At 40.8% G+C, this 19,692-nt stretch overlaps 1 protein-coding gene across 4 annotated transcripts in view; it reads right to left on the bottom strand.

Annotated features, from left to right (window-relative positions):
* The window catches only part of CCBE1 (collagen and calcium binding EGF domains 1), a 244,194-nt gene that overhangs the window by 42,287 nt on the left and 182,215 nt on the right, over nt 1-19,692 (bottom strand). For 2 of the 4 annotated variants that reach the window (XR_014251940.1, XM_082417972.1), the window contains exon 3: nt 539-591. Coding sequence is in view for 3 of the 4 variants with exons in the window: in XM_082417972.1 (XP_082274098.1) it covers nt 539-591 (53 nt within the window). In the remaining variant the exon portion in view is untranslated. Of the gene's footprint in view, nt 1-538; nt 592-8,002; nt 8,263-8,288; nt 8,378-19,692 lie in introns of those variants that run through there. The other 2 variants (XM_082417973.1, XM_082417974.1) reach the window with 2 other exon arrangements.

Below are 19,692 nucleotides of genomic sequence, written 5' to 3'. Positions count from 1 at the left end.
CCAGCCTCCACACAGTCTAACGTATTTTTGTCACAGCAGTGCAAATGGATTATGACAACATGGAAGCATGATTAAAATACAGGTCTCTCTGATTCCATGCCATCCACATGCTGTCTCCCAGCTTGAGGGCTGGGCCCACGTCTTACATCACTCTGTCTCTTTAGTGCTGGGCTGAGCAGTGTTTGCTGATGATCAAGGAGCTTCATGTTTAGCAGATGAAAAGCAGGTAGAGAGGTTGGGGAAGATGGCTGTGTTCTAACTGTGCATGAAATACTGACTAGGGAATTACAGCCTCTACAACACAAAACCGGAGATACAAGAATTACTCAATATACATGTAAATGCTATGTAATGATTTAGATAGAGCCTGACATGTATAACCAAATTGGCATTAGAAGAATTTAGAGCCAAAAAAAGAGAGAAATTACACATGCATGCACCGGTAACATACATATGTTCCATGTACATCTGAACTTTACAGACCTCTGGTTATTAGTCATAAACAAGGTGAGAAGATATAATCCGTTATATTACATACCTTCTGGGATGCATTGTCCAAGGACAAATTTATACCCTTTGCAGCACTTCCTCCTAAGAGACAAACAAAAATGCATTTTAAATGTGATATGTTAGATTAAAAATAAAATTCTTTACAATTAGCGATTTTGAATGAAATAACTTGTGCCCAGGAAGAACTGAGGTATAAAGGAAAGTTGGGGTAGAGGGAATCTGAGATAAAAAGAAAAAAATATTATCACTACCATATGACCACACCTTTTCCCCACCTAATACAGGACATTAATCCTTTGAATCCTATGAAGTGAATTAACCCTGAGACTTCAAGATATTTATATTAGATGATTAGTGGCTTATCATCCTACAGGTCAAGGATTCACATGACTTGCTAATTATATGAGCTAATTACAGTAACATTAGGCTAATTATAACATAATGATTGATAATTACCATATAATAGTTAGGTAACTTATTATTATCAAGCCTGGGACTGGAATCCAAGCATTCTGACTCCCCCCCCCCCTTTTTTTTTTTAAACACCTGTACCACATAAGGTACCTAAAGATACCTAAAATATCTGAATTTTAAGAACGGCTAACAGGCAAATTTTAACATAAACATCCAAGACTTACATCTCTGCCCAAGAAATGGTGCCATCAGTTCAAAATGCAAATCTCTACTGTAGGGATCGTATCTCTGGTATGGAGTTGTGACCTCCTAAGAGACCAGCCCCCTCTGCAGACAACAACAATAAACTCTGGACAAAACAGAAGCAAACAACTACCTGATGATTCTGGAGAGTTAAAGCAGACAGATTTAGGAGGACAGTTGAAATTTTCAACAAGGGACTGACAGAGGGTAATATTCCTGCTTTTTAGGGCTTTATCCTGTCTGCAGATCACAGTTGCCATGTGGAAGCTAAAAGTCTGAGAGAAAACCTGCAGTATTTTTTGGCCTGATCAAACAGAGGACAAAGCCTTGGGATCCAGAGCCATGAGAAATTGAGAAGGAATCCTGGAAAGCATAGTGCTAGAGAAGGAGAGCCCTGAATTTTGTGTATAAACTCTGTCCAAGTTTCTGGTAACCCCTAACCCATGTGTGTGAAGAGCAGATCCAAAACATCTCAGCTAAAGACAAAAGGGGCTGAATGAAGACTTGAGCTGCCACTTCTACAGGCCAAACCGTTTTCACTTTTTGTCTAATCAAGTTAACTGTCTGCTAAAAGGAAAATATCAATACTCTTTGGATGAATATATCAGGATGCAGGGTTTCTACAACACAACATGTATAAATGTGACCTATTCTTAAGGGAAAAGACAATTAATGGTGTCAACTCTAAGATAACCCAGAGGTTGGAATTATCAGACGCAAACATGTGACTATATTCAATGATATAAAGGAAGATATACTTGTAATGAATGAAAAAGTAGGAAATCTCAGCTCTCCATCTCTCCAATCTCCATCACTTTTCCCTTCCCTTCTCTCCCAGCTGGTTTCTAAGTAAGCTTCCTATTACCACTTCCAACATTAGTGTATGTTTAAGCAGAGAGCAAGAATTAACCAGGGTCCCGTGAATCTGCAAATCTCAAGAACTTACCAAGATATTTGGAGTTGACTATAAGGGTTAAACTACCATTAAAAATACTCTTCTTGGGCTTCCCTGGTGGCGCAGTGGTTGAGAGTCTGCCTGCTAATGCAGAGGACACGGGTTCGAGCCCTGGTCTGGGAGGATCCCACATGCCGCGGAGCAACTGGGCCCGTGAGCCACAATTGCTGAGCATGCGCGTCTGGAGCCTGTGCTCCGCAACAAGAGAGGCCGCAATAGTGAGAGGTCCGCGCACCGTGATGAGGAGTGGCCCCCACTTGCCGCAACTAGAGAAGGCCCTCGCACAGAGGCGAAGACCCAACACAGCCATAAATAATAAATAAATAAATAAATAAAAATTAAAAAAAGAAATACTCTTCTTTGTAACCATAAGAGAAATCAGATTCAAGGTTATTCTCATTGCAAGGTCATTCTGACTCATTTGCATTTGGATATGCTTTCCAGGTGGAACAGAAAGGGAATAAGTTAAATAGGATCTACCAGCTAGGAACTGCATATCACCTGCAACCTATCATGCCACCTGTGTTAATATGTCATCTGTATATATGAATCAGGGGCACAAACCACTGATTTGGAAAATTAGGCATTATCTGTGTCCTAAAGCAAGTTTCCACTTTCATCAAATGGCCAGAACCTTCGACCAGACTAGACAAGACCTTCTGTCTCTTTAAGAAGAGACACACTTAAATGCATTTTTTCCATCCCATGTTAGTAAAAAATAATTTAACAGCATTATTTTCTACTTTTGCAAGTCAGTGTAATCTTACTGGTCAAATCAATTTTTGTGAACTGGTCTGCTAAATGAATGACCACTCATAGGAGAAACTTAAGCAATCTCTTCCCCAAGCTTTAAAAATTCAGAAAATTTTTATTACTTTATACAATTTATAAACATCACATTTAGTACGAGAACATTCTGATGCCTAATCGGGTTCAGCAGTATTACCTCATTCCTTCCTGTAACATCTCATGCGCAGCCCAGATGCAGCAGCTAATCCTACTTCCAAAGCAAAATAAGTGGGCTTCCATTATAAAAACAATGGCATTTGGGATGCTCCCAAAGCAGACTTGAGTGAAATAGCTAAGCTCAACCCCACCCTCAACAAAGGATACATTTGCCTGCCTGTACTTGTCCACTCAATATATATTATTTTTTAATCTCTCACTGACATATTTTATGTTAAAAGGAAATACTTATGTGTATGTAGTTTACTGATATGAGCGATCTGGGGCAACATCCAGAGTCTTCCCGTTAGACATAATTCCTCAATATCTCCAACTGCATTGTAATTTTACATGACAAGAAAAGCCCGTGGGGTATAAATTTATGATGATTATTATTTGTAACAGTGGTAGATGTAACAGTGGTAGAAGAACCTACCTTTACATTCTATGAAATAAACTCTGCCTAGTTTTCCATGGTTTAAGCAAGTCCAAGTTCCAGACTTCCCTGGTGGCGCAGTGGTTAAGAATCTGCCTGCCAATGCAGGGGACACGGGTTCGAGCCCTGGTCCGGGAAGATCCCACATGCCGCGGAGCAACTGGGCCCGTGAGCCACAACTACTGAGCCTGCGCTCTAGAGCCCGCGAGCCACAACTACTGAGTCTGCATGCCACAACTACTGAAGCCTGGGTGCCTAGAGCCCGTGCTCCACAACTAGAGAAGCCACCGCAATGAGAAGCCTGCACACCACAATGAAGAGTAGCCCCTACTCGCCACAGCTAGAGAAAGCCTGAGTGCAGCAACAAAGAACTAATACAGCCATAAGATAAATAAAATAAATTAATTAATTAAAAAAAAAGAAAGTCCAAGTTCCTAACAACCAAAAAGAAAACTGGCTTAACAGAGCATTCATTAAAATTTCACGGGGGGTTCCCTGGTGGCGCAGTGGTCGAGAATCTGCCTGCCAATGCAGGGGAAACGGGTTCGGGCCCTGGTCTGGGAAGATCCCGCATGCCGCGGAGCGGCTGGGCCCGTGCGCCACAACTGCTGAGCCTGCGCGTCTGGAGCCTGTGCTCCGCAGCGGGAGAGGCTGCGATGGTGGGAGGCCCGCGCACCGCGATGAAGAGTGGCCCCCGCTTGCCACAACTGGAGAAAGCCCTCGCACAGAAACGAAGACCCAACACAGCCATAAATAAATAAATAAATAAAAAATTAAAAAAAAAAAATTTCACGGATATTACTTACTGTATTATTTAAGGCTGTCCTACAGAAAACTATAGGAGGAAACAGTGCACTAGAAGATTCAAAACTCGAGTGATTCATGAGAAAGTTGGATGGAGGGGCAAAACATGTGCTTTTGATACATCTCAAGTATAACACCACGTTTAAACATACGGTTCTATTTGTCTGTTTCTACCTAAACGGCACATCTAAGGTATTGCCTCTGAGGTGTTCTATGGCATTTTAAAGTTCATGCAAATGGATGAAATCCTTATAATCTGTTTTTCTACATCTAAGACATTAAACTTGAGCACTCTAACCTTTCTGAGCATTTCAAGGGCTTGGGGCCATGCACACAGTGGAGCCAAAAGTCACCTGTCATTTGCTTTTTTATGGAATTAAATGATAACATAGTGATTTGATATGCTTTCGAGAGGCTACGGAGCTCTGTCAGAAAATCTGAGCTTCAGGATGGACATGCTTCATTTAAATATCTGCTCAGCGAAGAACTAACTTCCCCTTGGCTGTTTTTTCTTAACTGAATAACTAACACTATCTCTCTGCTCGAGAGGAGGAGGTCGGAGGCTCCACTGTACCCTCCTGGGAACACGGCATTATTTTGCATATTAAATACCCATCAATCATAAACCACCACGTAAACAATGAAATAGTCCAAAGCATAACAAAATAAACACTGGCCATACATGTTATACTGTTTCAGAGATTACTTACAACATAATTCACGTATAATGAAGTTGAGCCAGCCAAACTGAAATCTCCTCATTATGCAAGCACAGACACTTATTAGATCTAACTGCGAGTATGGCCGTGCGGTTTTTATCTTTTAGAAAACAAACTAAGACAGGAAAAGCTCATGTGGAATCAGGGGAGGCAGTCCTTAATACGCTTCACTTTGTCACAAGGTGGTTTTTCCAAACGCAAATGCTTTTCTCATTTCTTGGCAAGGGGAAGTGGTGATTAGATGGTTGTTACATAGAAAGGGTGACATCTGGTAATCAGGAAAGTCTGTAGATGTTTCCCCTGGGTGCCCCTGAGTATTAACACACATTAAAAAATCATAAATAAAAACTATGCAGCCAGAAATATATCCCACCAGCCAAGTGTGTGTGAAAGCTTTTGGAAGGGAAAACTAAATCGGGAAAATGAAGATAACAGAGATCTCATCATCCAACTGTCTGCTGTGAGTTACCAGATTCTCGAAAAGAATTAAAAAAAAAAAAAACAAACACAAAAAAACACTGCCTACAGAATTAGAGGGCCAGAAGAAGGGACCTCGAAAGGTCAAGTGAGCTAGGAGGCAAGACGTATTTCAACACTTGCTCCAAGGCAACAGTAAATTTTCCTAAGGTTTACTTGAGGTTTCCTTTGCATAGCTGCCTAGACATGCACCAAATATACCAGGCTTTTTAAAATATGAGAAAGAACTACACTTATTAGAGAATTTGGTGCCAAGCTAGATGGAGCAAAGGCTCTGGAGTTAAGCAGACCTGGCTTACAATTCTGGCTCTGACCTTTAAAGAGCTCGGGATGTGGGCTTCCCTGGTGGCGCAGTGGACAAGAATCTGCCTGCCAATGCAGGGGACACGGGTCCGGGAAGATCCCACATGCCGTGGAGCAACTAAGCCCATGGGCCACAACTACTGAAGCCTGCGCGCCTAGAGCCCGTGCTCCACAACAAGAGAAGCCACCGCAATAAGAAGCCCGTGCACCGCAACGAAGAGTAGCCCCCGCTCGCCGCAACTAGAGAAAGCCCATGCACAGCAACGAAGACCCAACGCAGCCAAAAAATAAATAAAATAAAAAAAATTTTTAAATTTTAAAAGAGCTTGGGATGTGACCTTGGGCTCATTTCTTAAACTTGCTGAGCTTCAGATTCTTCACGGATAAAACATGAACAATAAAATTTGCTTTATAGGATTAACACAAGGATTATAGATAATAAAATAAAGGTGCCTAGAACACGGTCTGGTTCGGGGTCAGAATGGTGTTCTAAGTCGCAGCTTTATGAACACAGCAAGAAAACAGCAAGAGCAACTCTTCCCAGATGCTTTTCTCTCATGACTCATCTCTTTCTTCCATTTCTTAGTCAATGGCAGATGCCATCTCTTCTTCCAAAAACAAAAGAGAAGGGGAAGGGAGGGGAGGGAGAGAAACTTCTGATTTCAAGATGATAGAAAAGTAAAATTTTTGTCATCGTCTTCTTTCACCAGTTAACTCCAAATAACAAGGAGAACAAGAAATAAAATGCAAACTCATATCCCATGGATTTAGGAGACCTTTCTAACTCTGGACGATAATACAGTTGTCTCTCAATAACTGCAGGGGATTGGTTTCAGGAGCCCCGATATACCAAAATCCATGGATGCTGTGGTCCCTTATATAAAATGGCAGAGTACAATGAATACAGTTGGTGCTCCATATCCGTCCATAGATACAGAGAGCCGACTGTGTATTGAATACTTATTGAAAAAAATCTGTGCATTAAGTGGACCTGTACAGTTCAAGCTCATGTTGTTCAAGGGTTAACTGAATATGAACATGGCCTGTGGACAGAAGGATGGGAAGTGATTTTGCAAAGTGGGATAACTTCAAACCTGAGTGCTTCTAGAAGAGGTGATCATGGAGAGACCAGCCAACCTACCCTGCAGAACCTCGGTAAGCCGTCGAAACTGGAGATGCCAGATATTGAGGAAAGTGGAGGCCAGAAGAAAGCAAGATGACCTGAAAGCCTGATGAGAAATTAGACTTCCTGTCCTCACCTCAAACCCAAGAAGTGAGCCTGATACCCTTTGCCTACTGGGCAAGAGGCAGAAGGTATATTCTTTTGGAAAACTGTACCCAAGAAGCTCAAGACTAGGATACCAATAGCACCTCACCCACCCACGAGTAGATAATTCTGCCCAGGCACACAGAGTTCCCAAATGTTTTTTAAAGAACTCTTTCAGATACATGCACCCCAATGTTCGCTGCAGCACTACTTATAATAGCCAAGGCACGGAGCAACTTAAATGTCCATCGACAGATGAATAAAGATGTGGTACATATATACAACAGAATGTTACTCAGCCATTAAAAAGAATGAAATAATGCCATTTTCAGCAACATGGATTATCATACTGAGTGAAGTAAGTCAGACAGAGAAAGACAAACATCAATACCATACAGCTTATATGCGGAATCTAAAAAAATGATACAAATGAACTTATTTACGAAACAGAAACAGACTCACAGACACAGAGAACAAACTTATGGTTACCAAAGGGGAAAGAGGGTGGTGGAGGGAGGGATAAATTGGGAGTTTGGGACTGACATATACTCACTACTGTATTTAAAATAGATAACCAACAAGGATCTACTATATAGTACAGGGAACTCTGCTCAATATTCTGTAATAACCTAAAGGGGAAAAGAATTTGAAAAAGAATAGATACATGTATATGTATGACTGAATCACTTTGCCGTACACCTGAAACTAACACAACACCGTAAAGCAACTACAGTCCATATAAAATAAAGATTAAAAAAATAAAGGACCCTTCCAATTTAATATTTCATTCCAAGATAGTGAAGCCCTCCTGGTGATGGCTTCTAAAGGCAGACAGATGGTGGGTTCCTTGCATCCTCAACCAGTCAGTCCTAAATGAAGACAGATGAGACAGAGGAAGCGTAGAGCCAAGTTACATCGTTTCTTCTTACCAGCCCAACCGCGCTGTGGTATGCCCGAGCCGGGGGCCCATGAGAAACTTCTGCCAGGAAGAACACAGACCACGGATCCCTTGGGGCTAATATTAAAGGCTTGAGCATCTAATAGTGGTCCTGGATCTTTTGGTCAAGCTCCTGAGAATGAGGAAGCTTTCCTCTCTTCCTTTTAACTTTCTTCCTTTGCGGAAACTTTTATCGAGCTTTGCACGACTTCGTAGGAGCTACTAGAATTCCTTTCACACCAGATGACCTGAGAACAGAGCCCAGTGAAATGACTCACCTCCCAGCTAGACATGCTTGGTTCCAGCCTTTTAACCAGAAAGTGCTCCTCCCAGGCAAATGGAATAATATCATGTTTACTATGGCATCAGCAAACTAACAAGCCAACCCAAACAAACCTATTTATTCATCTACATATAAGCTTGTTACTGCCAAATCTCAGTGACGAGATTAAGAGACTCCTAAGGAGTATTTTAGGTATAATCTGCTCTTCTATGCACAATTACTGGTGGTCAAAATCAAATGAGGAAAACAGTTAGTGGTTCCGCAAAAAAAATAAAATAAATAAACAGAGTTACCACATGATCTGGCAATTCCACTTCTGGGTATGTACCCAAAAGAACTGAAAGCACACTCAAGTAGATATTTGATCATAGCAGCATCTTTCACAATAGCCAAAGGTATAAACAATCCAAATGTCCATCGACAGATGACTGGATAAACAAGATGTGGTATATATACACAATGAAATATTATTCATCTTTAAAAAGGAAGGAAATATCGACACAGGCTACAAATGGGTCGAAAATGTCAGTTTGGGAAGATGAAAAAGTTCTGGAGGTGGATGGTAGTAATGGTTGCACAACAATGTGAATGTACTTAACGTCACTGAACTACACACCTAAAAATGGCTAAAATGGTAAATTTTATATTATGTATATTTTACCACATATACACAAAATGATCAAGCGAGGAAGGAACACTGTTGAAGTGACCCCCTCTAACCATGAACACCCTGGTCATGGTTTCATGTGGGTTTTAATTGTGTGAATTACAGAAAAAAAATTTCTTTAAATGCGTGTGAAAAGGTTATTCTCAGATGGAGTTAAAGTTATAACCAAAAGGTATTTATCCTCCAAGGCTGCAAGTGATAATTTATTCATTCAACAAACATTCATCGTGCACCTACCCAAAAAGCAGAAGAGCTGGTAGTTAGGACCCTGCTCCTTGGGGATGTACTACCTGGGTCTGAATTCAGGCACCGCTGCTTTCCAGCTGTGGGGCCTTAGACAAGCGACGTAAAGTCCCTCTAACTTGATTTCCTTCTGTGTAAAACGGGAGAGTAATAGTACTCACGTCATTGGCTTGGTGGGAGGATTTCATGAGTTAAGATGCAGCTTAGGACAGTGCTGGTATACGTTAAGTCCACTGGAAAATGTAGAAGGAAATGTGGTTTTCCTGCTGTGTCCCCACTGTGATGGCCACCTTCAAGGACCCTGGAGCCCTGCAGAGGGGGGAACGTGTGAACAAAAGCCCTGGTTGCAGGCTGAGAACACGTGCAGGCGCCTTCACGTGATGTGCCTGCCAGCGCCTATCTCCCCGGTACATCAGTGTTCCTCAGACCCCAGGGTCAAGGACCTCAGCCAAGGGCTGACTGGAGTACAGGGCTGACGTTAAAGAGATAAGAACTTGGGATTGATTAACTTCCTCTTTGCAACGATGCCAACACTAGACACCCCAGCTCCCTTCTCACACATGTTTTCCTCCTTCCTTGCCTCCCCAAATGAGTTTTCTACCTCATCAACCCTCGTTATCTTGTTTGCTGACTACCTTTTCCCTAATCAGGTGATAAGTCGATCATTTCTGAAACATAAGAAAAAATTATAACAAATGGGAAAAGGTAGTTCGGTATTATCTTTGTGAAAAACAAAATAAAACAAACTTGTATCTATGTATATGCTTATATATACACAGGTAGTGAAATTTTTACAGTAAAAATAAAGACACTGTGTATTCATGGTTCTTTTCATGTGGGTGAGCTACAAGAGGGCTCCTCATATTTGTTTTTGTGTGTTTCCTGATTTTTCTGTAATGACCAGGTACTGAATTTGTATATAGTAAGAGAAAATAAAACAATAAAGGGGTCTTTAGGGATTTTCAGGGTGCTTTGGTACATTTCTAATACCAGGCTTGACAACAGTTTCAGAAACTTGTGATTTTGAAAGTTGGGTAAGGAGTCATGTTCAGGAGCGTGTTTGAGCAGATAGGCACCCAGCATGACTCGCTTAACCCAGAAACTGAGCAGTTATATTTTGGACAAACTGGACCAACTAGGTTTCAACCCAACTGCTTTTGACCAAGTCACCTGGAATCAATATACAGTATTTATTAAGAAATTGCTTTAGGGATTTAGTGTACTATTTAATAGGATGTTCATTCTTTTTGCACCTCAAATAACTGGTTTAATAGGCTTGCCTTAGGGAGGATTTTAATGGAACAATTTCCCCCACCTGTGGGACACATTTAAACCAGTGCATCTCTGCTCACATTTGTTCCCACGGTTGCTAATTTTCCGAGGCGCTGATAGCTGTGAATCGTGGGTCACTGTCCAAAGACAGAGCCTGGAAAGTGGAGATTATTCCTTGCAGCAACATGGTTCATCGTATGCAGTGACACTGTAGGACCCAAAGCCCTAGTTGTTGATTTATTTTTATTCTATTCTTAACTCTCTAAGCATTCTAGAAACACCTCAATGTTATTAGTAATATTCTAGGGTAGCATTCATCAGGAAAATCCTATCTTCAGGCACTAAAATATTCATGATAAATGGAGCAATACAAGTCATCTGCGGTGGTTACCAAGGCAGTCCAGAAGTTTCCTGACTGCTCCTCTTCCTTCTCCTCCCACTCTGGACTTTCTCTGCTGTTCCGCCATTGTTTCCTCACTCCTGTCACTTTGTTTATTTACTAACTTATTTATTTATTGAAGTATAGTTGATTTACAATGTTATATCAGTTTCAGAAGTAGAACACAGTGATTCAATATTTTTATAGATTATACTACATTTAAAGTTATTATAAAATATTGGTTATATTCCCGAATGAATATAACACAGTGGAAACACACTCCTTTCTCTTCTTCAAAGGTGGATCCAGCCTCAGGATCTCAACTCTCACCTCTCTGACACCTAAACTGCAAACTTCCAGGCATCGAAATTGCCTTCATTTTGCTTGCCTGTATTTTCTAAGTTTTGTATAATCATCAGGTGTTACTTTCGTAATGAGAAGACGTTATATTTTAAAATTCAGAGGAAAATATTAACTTCTCACTGCCAACGTGGGATAGAATAGCATCCTGGACGGAGCCAGAGCTCAAAGGCAAATAGCCCATAAGCCTGTTTCTAAACATTGCCTCCTTCTTCTTTCCAAACGTTCTTTGGTCCACAGGGCTTGTTTTATTTAAGATGCGATCCTTCTCTAGAATTTCTTCGAGGGCACTCATGAGAATTTCTTTAAAAATTCTTTCCAGTTTCTAAATTAATTCTGTTTTGGGACTTCCCTGGTGGTCCAGTGGTTAAGACTCTGCACTTCCACTGTAGGGAACACGGGTTCGATCCCTGGTCGGGGAACTAAGATCCCACATGGCACGTGGCCAAAAAACAAAAAAAAAAACCCCAAAAAACACCCCACAATTAACTGTGTTTCACTGGGGATAATATACTCTGCAGGCCCACCGGCTCTTCTCTTTAAAAGTTTTCAATTTTCTACTGACTTTCAGACATCTGCATCTGACCCTGGAACAATGTGTGTCCACCTATACGAGGATGTTTTCCAATAGTAAATACTACGGTATTCCATGACCTGCTGCCGGTTGAATTCTCGGATACAGAGGAACCAACTATAAGTTACAGGGGGTTTTTCGACCGTGTGAGGGTTGGAGCCCCTAATCCCTGCGTTGTCCAAGGGTCAAGTGTATTTATACTCATAAGCAAAGGCTTGGACCGGCAGCTCACACAGACCACCCCCTACCCTTACATGGGTTCATCTCCTCGGTGGGTGCACCACAAGGCTAACACGGGCCCACAGAATCCTGCGGGTTACCTCGGGCCTGGGTGTGGTGGGCAGGCAGGGTTGGCCTAAAAGTATATATTGCCTTCTATTTTTTTCCCTAGTAAAAACCTCAAATTACCCACAACAGCTGCATTTTCAGAAAGTCATTACTGAGGCAGAGATAGCTAGCTGTTCCCCCTCCTCTACTTTCTTTTTCTTTTGTTACAAAACCCCAAATTATAGCTGGGCACATAACCACCCAGAATAAAGGAGCCATTTCCCAGCCTCTCATCCGCCACGTACGGCCTTGTGAATAAGCCTGGCCAGTGGGATGTGAGTAGCCTTGATGTGTGCAGCTTTCAGGTGTCACCCTTAAGTGGAAGGGGTGCGACCCTCCCCCTTCACCTTCCCACGAGTGGGAATGACCCGCGCATGACCGGAGGTGGCGTGCCGTCTTGGACAATGAGATCAACATGTCAGCAATGGGTGCATCAATATACAAGGAGGTGGGCACATAATGCCACCCAGCCACCATATGAGCTAAGGACGCCTGAACAGTTTTGTGCAAGAGAAACAAACTTCTATCTTGTTTAAGCTATTATTTTTGGTTTCAGTTATAGGAGCCTAGTTCCCGCCCCCCCCCCCACCTTCACCCCCTGCCAAAAGCTAAAATGACTGAAGGAGATAAAGCCAGGGGAGAAAGGCTACTGAAATGCAAGGTTAGTAACCCAAATTGCGCTTAGAGAAGACACAGCCTTTTATTCTGCTCAGCAGCTGTGCATGGAGCCCTTGAGCCTTATGAAATGCTGACCCTTGAAATGTAAATGTCTGAACTTTCCTTGTAAACTACCTAAAGCTAAAGAACTCTCTGCTTTCACAGGGTTACGATTGGGCAGAATTTCACCGGCGCTGCTCGGCCCCCTTTCCTGCACTTCACCATGTAAATGAGGCATTTCCAGAGAGAGCTCAGTACAGGAACACGTAAACACAAGTTACTGATTCAGACTTCTGCCTGGGGTCAGTCACTTGGGAATTAAATGAGGAAATCTTAAAGATCTTACTTGTAATGTCTTTGAAAGACAGAAGGGACCCGATTAATCATATGACATGACATATCCCATACCTCACACACATAAATCCCTTATGGAAAACCAAATACAACTGACATTACTTCAGGTCTAAGTCACTGGAGGGAGAAATTCACACAACACCAAAAGTGGGATTGCTACCTCCAGATCACTTACAGATGAGAGCAGGGATCTTCTATTTAAGATACCGAACTACATAAATAATGATCCAATGTCCCATTAAAAATTTCAATTCAGATTAGTTCAGAACTGGAAGCATTAAGTTTGACTTAATTCAACCAACAGTTAATTGAGAGCTTATTACACACCAAGCCAAGCATTTTCCATAGATTATTTAATTCTCATAACCACTTTTTTTTTTTTTTTTTTAACAGATGGGAAAACTGAAGCCCAGAATATTTAAGTGACTTGTTCAAATTAGTAGCTGAACTGGACATGAACCCAGACCGCAGGCCTCCAGAGGCCACCTCTGCCCTGACCTGGGTGTTGCTACAGAAGATGAGGAGATGCTTAAGATTTAAATGTGGTCCTTGAAGATAACGCATGTGGGAGAAATATATATACATATACACACAATTCCGCATAACACAGGACAGAGCATTCAAAGCACCGTAACACGAGTAAAATGTATTCTCTCGGTACAGAGGCAAGAGTATTAAGTCCGTGTCAGGGGCCGCAGAAGTGTGTGGCCCACTGGAGTGGCTCCTGTCCCAGAGGATGTATCGGGCCCCATATGAAGGGGCGCCCACGCTCACTACCTACCAGGCTTGCTTCTCCAGTTTGGTCCCCAATCCAGCTCCTCTGTCTTGCAATCTCAGCTTCCCTCTGGGAAAAAACTTCCTGTCCTTGGCTCAGGATATCCTCAGACAGCCTTTAGGCTGTGCCTCCCAAGTCTGATCCTTATTTAATCGTAGGTCAGAGAGCCACAGTCTAGGCCCAGTTGAGACATTGGAAAGAAAAGAATGCAGGCAGAGAAAGGTGTTAAAAAGGCTACTGAAATATTTCAGGCAAGAGATTGAGAAGGTCTAAAACAGGGCAGTGGGAATTGCAAAATGAGAACAGATTTTAAAGAAATGTTGGAGGAGTATCTATAGGATTTCCTAACACACTGGATGTGGGGAATAAGGAAAACAGAGAAGTCCAAGACTAGAGACTGATTGTAGTGTAGCTGTCTGGAGGATGAGGTCACCATTAAACAAGGCAGGTTAAATCGGAAGAGAGCTAAATACAGAAGTTTTTATAGCACGAATTTGGGGAAGACTAGAAGGTATTAATGACATTCATTGTGGACATAATTGTTTAGGATGTCTGAGGCCTTACACAGCTCAAGGGCATGGTGAGGGTGGAGGTGTGCTAGAGACGGTCTTCAGAGGGACAGGTGAAGAAGAGCATTGGATAAAAACTCGCGGGGAAGGCATGTGCCAAGGACATGATCTGGGGAGATCTCCTCCCGGAAGAACTGGCTCGAGTAAGGAAGCCAGAGACACAAAGAGAAGGACTGGTCAGAGAAATGCTATCAAGGAAGCTGACAAACTAGACATAAGCGCTCAAGCAAATCACTGTCTCACTCTGGGTGTCTGCTTCCCACTCCGGGAAACAAAGGGCTTTGGACTAGCGTGATCTTTAACGTCTTCCCTGGATTTTCGGGTGATGAAAATGTCTGTACCTTCATTGTGGTCACATGGGTGTATACTTTGTCAAAACTCATAGAACCGTCCACTTAAAATTGGTACATTTTATCAAATGTAACTTATATACTCCATTGAGGTTGATTAAAAAAAATTCCCTGTCTCTAAGGAATTACCCATTTTATGCAAAACTATTAATGGTAGTATGAAATATTCCATTTATGAGTATTTTTTCATCAGAGAAAAAGAAATATGGGTCAAAAACTGCATACCCTTAACCCGCCACCCCCCGGAAAAAGAAAAACACCACCACCATGAATTAGAAGAACTTGTTTTAAGAAATCAGTCCCTGATCATTCCAGATGTTGGTATGAGTGAGCAGACATCTTGAAGTGTTTTGCAAACGCATGGGAAAGTAACGAGAACTTCCAGTGGACTCTCAGACGTGGCAGGTGTGGTAGGTTTGGCAGGACAGCCCAAGAGCCACAGGGAAGCAATATGGCAGCCCTGGCTCTGTGGGGAGCTACAGCTCAGTAATGACCTCTAGACAAATTTGCTTCAAGTGATGGCTCGCAGGAGTATAAGACGTGTGGGTCAACACACAGCTCAATTCGATAAGGATTTCTAAGTGCAGGAATGGATGTTCCTGGTGGAAGGTATATCCATTTTTAAAACAACTTAAGCTCCTTGATGGCTGAAGCATCATTGAATTAGAAGGGAGAGGCTGCCCACATCCTTGTATTGAGTCTATTATGGAGTCTGCCATTTATTATGATTTCTTTCCTTTTTTGCAAATTTTAAGAGGTAGTGCCTTAGAGAAATAAGTATGATCTGTGACAACAAGGTATAGTTTTTGGCTCTAGGATAAAGGTAGCTCTACAGAGAATACCTTCGGGTTATGGGAGGACATGTACGTCTCTATCATCATACTCAGTCTGTCTCCTCTAACTGATCATGAACTCCTCCAGGACAAGAATCGAGTCTTTATCAGGAATGGGTGTTGAATTTTGTCAAAAGCTTTTTCTGCATCTATTGAGATGATCATATGGTTTTTATTCTTCAATTTGTTAATATGGTGTATCACATTGATTGATTTGCGTATATTGAAGAATCCTTGCATCCCTGGGATAAATCCCACTTGATCGTGGTGTATGATCCTTTTAATGTGTTGTTGGATTCTGTTTGCTAGTATTTTGTTGAGGATTTTTGCATCTATATTCATCAGTGATATTGGTCTGTAATTTTCTTTTTTTGTAGTGTCTTTGTCTGGTTTTGGTATCAGGGTGATGGTGGCCTCATAGAATGAGTTTGGGAGTGTTCCTTCCTCTGCAAGTTTTTGGAAGAGTTTGAGAAGGATGGGTGTTAGCTCTTCTCTAAATGTTTGATAGAATTCACCTGTGAAGCCATCTGGTCCTGGACTTTTGTTTGTTGGAAGATTTTTAATCACAGTTTCAATTTCATTACTTGTGATTGGTCTGTTCATATTTTCTGTTTCTTCCTGATTCAGTCTTGGAAGGTTATACCTTTCTAAGAATTTGTCCATTTCTTCCAGGTTGTCCATTTTATTGGCATAAAGTTGCTTATAGTAGTCTCTTAGGATGTTTTGTATTTCTGCGGTGTCTGTTGTAACTTCTCCTTTTTCATTTCTGATTTTATTGATTTGAGTCCTCTCCCTCTTTTTCTTGATGAGTCTGGCTAATGGCTTATCTATTTTGTTTATCTTCTCAAAGAACCAACTTTTAGTTTTATTGATCTTTGCTATTGTTTTCTTTGTTTCTATTTCATTTATTTCTGCTCTGATCTTTATGATTTCTTTCCTTCTGCTAACTTTGGGTTTTGTTTGTTCTTCTTTCTCTAGTTTCTTTAGGTGTAAGGTTAGATTGTTTACTTGAGATTTGTCTTGTTTCTTTAGGTAGGCTTGTATAGCTATAAACTTCCCTCTTAGCACCGCTTTTGCTGCATCCCATAGGTTTTGGGTCGTCGTGTTTTCATTGTCATTTGTCTCTAGGTATTTTTTTATTTCCTCTTTGATTTCTTCAGTGATCTCTTGGTTATTTAGTAACGTATTGTTTAGCCTCCATGTGTTTGTCTTTTTTACGTTTTTTTCCCTGTAATTCATTTCTAATCTCATAGCGTTGTGGTCAGAAAAGATGCTTGGTATGATTTCAATTTTCTTAAATTTACTGAGGCTTGATTTGTGACCCAAGATGTGATCTATCCTGGAGAATGTTCCTGCGCACTTGAGAAGAACGTGTAATCTGCTGTTTTTGGATGGAATGTCCTATATATATCAATTAAATCTATATATCTATTAAATCTATTAAAACTCTCCAGAAAGTGGGCATAGAGGGAACCTACCTCAACATAATAAAGGCCATATATGACAAACCCACAGCAAACATCATTCTCAATGGTGAAAAACTGAAAGCATTTCCTCTAAGATCAGGAACGAGACAAGGATGTCCACTCTCACCACTATTATTCAACATAGTTCTGGAAGTCCTAGCCACGGCAATCAGAGAAGAAAAAGAAATAAAAGGAATACAAATTAGAAAAGAGGAAGTAAAACTGTCACTGTTTGCGGATGACATGATACTATACATAGAGAATCCTAAAACTGCCACCAGAAAACTGCTAGAGCTAATTAATGAATATGGTAAAGTTGCAGGATACAAAATTAATGCACAGAAATCTCTTGCATTCCTATACACTAATGATGAAAAATCTGAAAGAGAAATTATGGAAACACTCCCATTTACCATTGCAACAAAAAGAATAAAATACCTAGGAATAAACCTACCTAGGGAGACAAAAGACCTGTATGCAGAAAACTATAAGACACTGATGAAAGAAATTAAAGATGATACCAACAGATGGAGAGATATACCATGTTCTTGGATTGGAAGAATCAACATTGTGAAAATGAGTATACTACCCAAAGCAATCTACAGATTCAATGCAATCCCTATCAAATTACCAATGGCATTTTTTACGGAGCTAGAACAAATCATCTTAAAATTTGTATGGAGACACAAAAGACCCCGAATAGCCAAAGCAGTCTTGAGGCAAAAAAATGGAGCTGGAGGAATCAGACTCCCTGACTTCAGACTATACTACAAAGCTACAGTAATCAAGACAATATGGTACTGGCACAAAAACAGAAACATAGATCAATGGAACAAGATAGAAAGCCCAGAGATTAACCCACGCACCTATGGTCAACTAATCTATGACAAAGGAGGCAAAGATATACAATGGAGAAAAGACAGTCTCTTCAATAAGTGGTGCTGGGAAAACTGGACAGCTACATGTAAAAGAATGAAATTAGAATACTCTCTAACACCATACACAAAAATAAACTCAAAATGGATTAGAGACCTAAATATAAGACTGGACACTATAAAACTCTTAGAGGAAAACATAGGAAGAACACTCTTTGACATAAATCACAGCAAGATCTTTTTTGATCCACCTCCTACAGTAATGGAAATAAAAACAAAAATAAACAAGTGGGACCTAATGAAACTTCAAAGCTTTTGCACAGCAAAGGAAACCATAAACAAGACGAAAAGACAACCCTCAGAATGGGAGAAAATATTTGCAAATGAATCAACGGACAAAGGATTAATCTCCAAAATATATAAACAGCTCATTCAGCTCAATATCAAAGAAACAAACACCCCAATCCAAAAATGGGCAGAAGACCTAAATAGACATTTCTCCAAAGAAGACATACAGACGGCCACGAAGCACATGAAAAGATGCTCAACATCACTAATTATTAGAGAAATGCAAATCAAAACTACAATGAGGTATCACCTCACTCCTGTTAGAATGGGCATCATCAGAAAGTCTACAAACAACAAATGCTGGAGAGGGTGCGGAGAAAAGGGAACCCTCTTGCACTGTTGGTGGGAATGTAAATTGATACAGCCACTATGGAGAACAATATGGAGGTTCCTTAAAAAACTAAAAATAGAATTACCATATGACCCAGCAATCCCACTACTGGGCATATACCCAGAGAAAACCGTAATTCAAAAAGACACATGCACCCGAATGTTCATTGCAGCACTATTTACAATAGCCAGGTCATGGAAGCAACCTAAATGCCCATCAACAGACGAATGGATAAAGAAGATGTGGTACATATATACAATGGAATATTACTCAGCCATAAAAAGGAACGAAATTGAGTCATTTGTTGAGACGTGGATGGATCTAGAGACTGTCATACAGAGTGAAGTAAGTCAGAAAGAGAAAAACAAATATCATATATTAATGCATGTATGTGGAACCTAGAAAAATGGTACAGATGAGCCAGTTTGCAGGGCAGAAGTTGAGACACAGTTGTAGAGAATGGACATATGGACACAAAGGGGGGAAAACTGCGGTGAGGTGGGGATGGTGATGTGCTGAATTGGGCGATTGGGATTGACATGTATACACTGATGTGTATAAAATTGATGCCTAATAAGAACCTGCAGTATAAAAAAAACAAACAAAACAACTAATACTAAACTTTCATTGGGTTATTTGTATGGAAATATGTTAATATAAATGTTTCAGACATTACATGAAAAAAAAAAAAAAAATAAGAATCGAGTCTTAGTTTCCTTGAGCACTTAATCCAATGTCTGAAAGACCAGATATTCAATACATTTTGGCTGAACTGAACTTGGCCAGAACTCTTTCCTTGGGAAGAACCTATCTAAGACATTATTTACAAGTTATGGCTTTATCTTCCCTTTCTTTTCTTTCTTTCTTTTTTTTTTTTTTTAATCTTTCCTGGCCTCCTGTGGGCTCTCATCCTTCCTTCCTTCCTCCTTTTCTGTATTACAAGGTACAGAAGGAATTAGGCACTGACAGGAGTAATGGGCAGAGAGTAAGGAGTGTGTGACTCCAGTAATGTTTCCTGC

The sequence above is a fragment of the Balaenoptera physalus genome (genome assembly GCF_965194825.1).
Source record: "Balaenoptera physalus genome assembly, chromosome: 12".
NCBI lineage: Eukaryota > Metazoa > Chordata > Mammalia > Artiodactyla > Balaenopteridae > Balaenoptera > Balaenoptera physalus.
The sequence above is the reverse complement of the archived record's forward strand: the minus strand, read 5'-3'. Positions and strand labels throughout refer to the sequence as shown.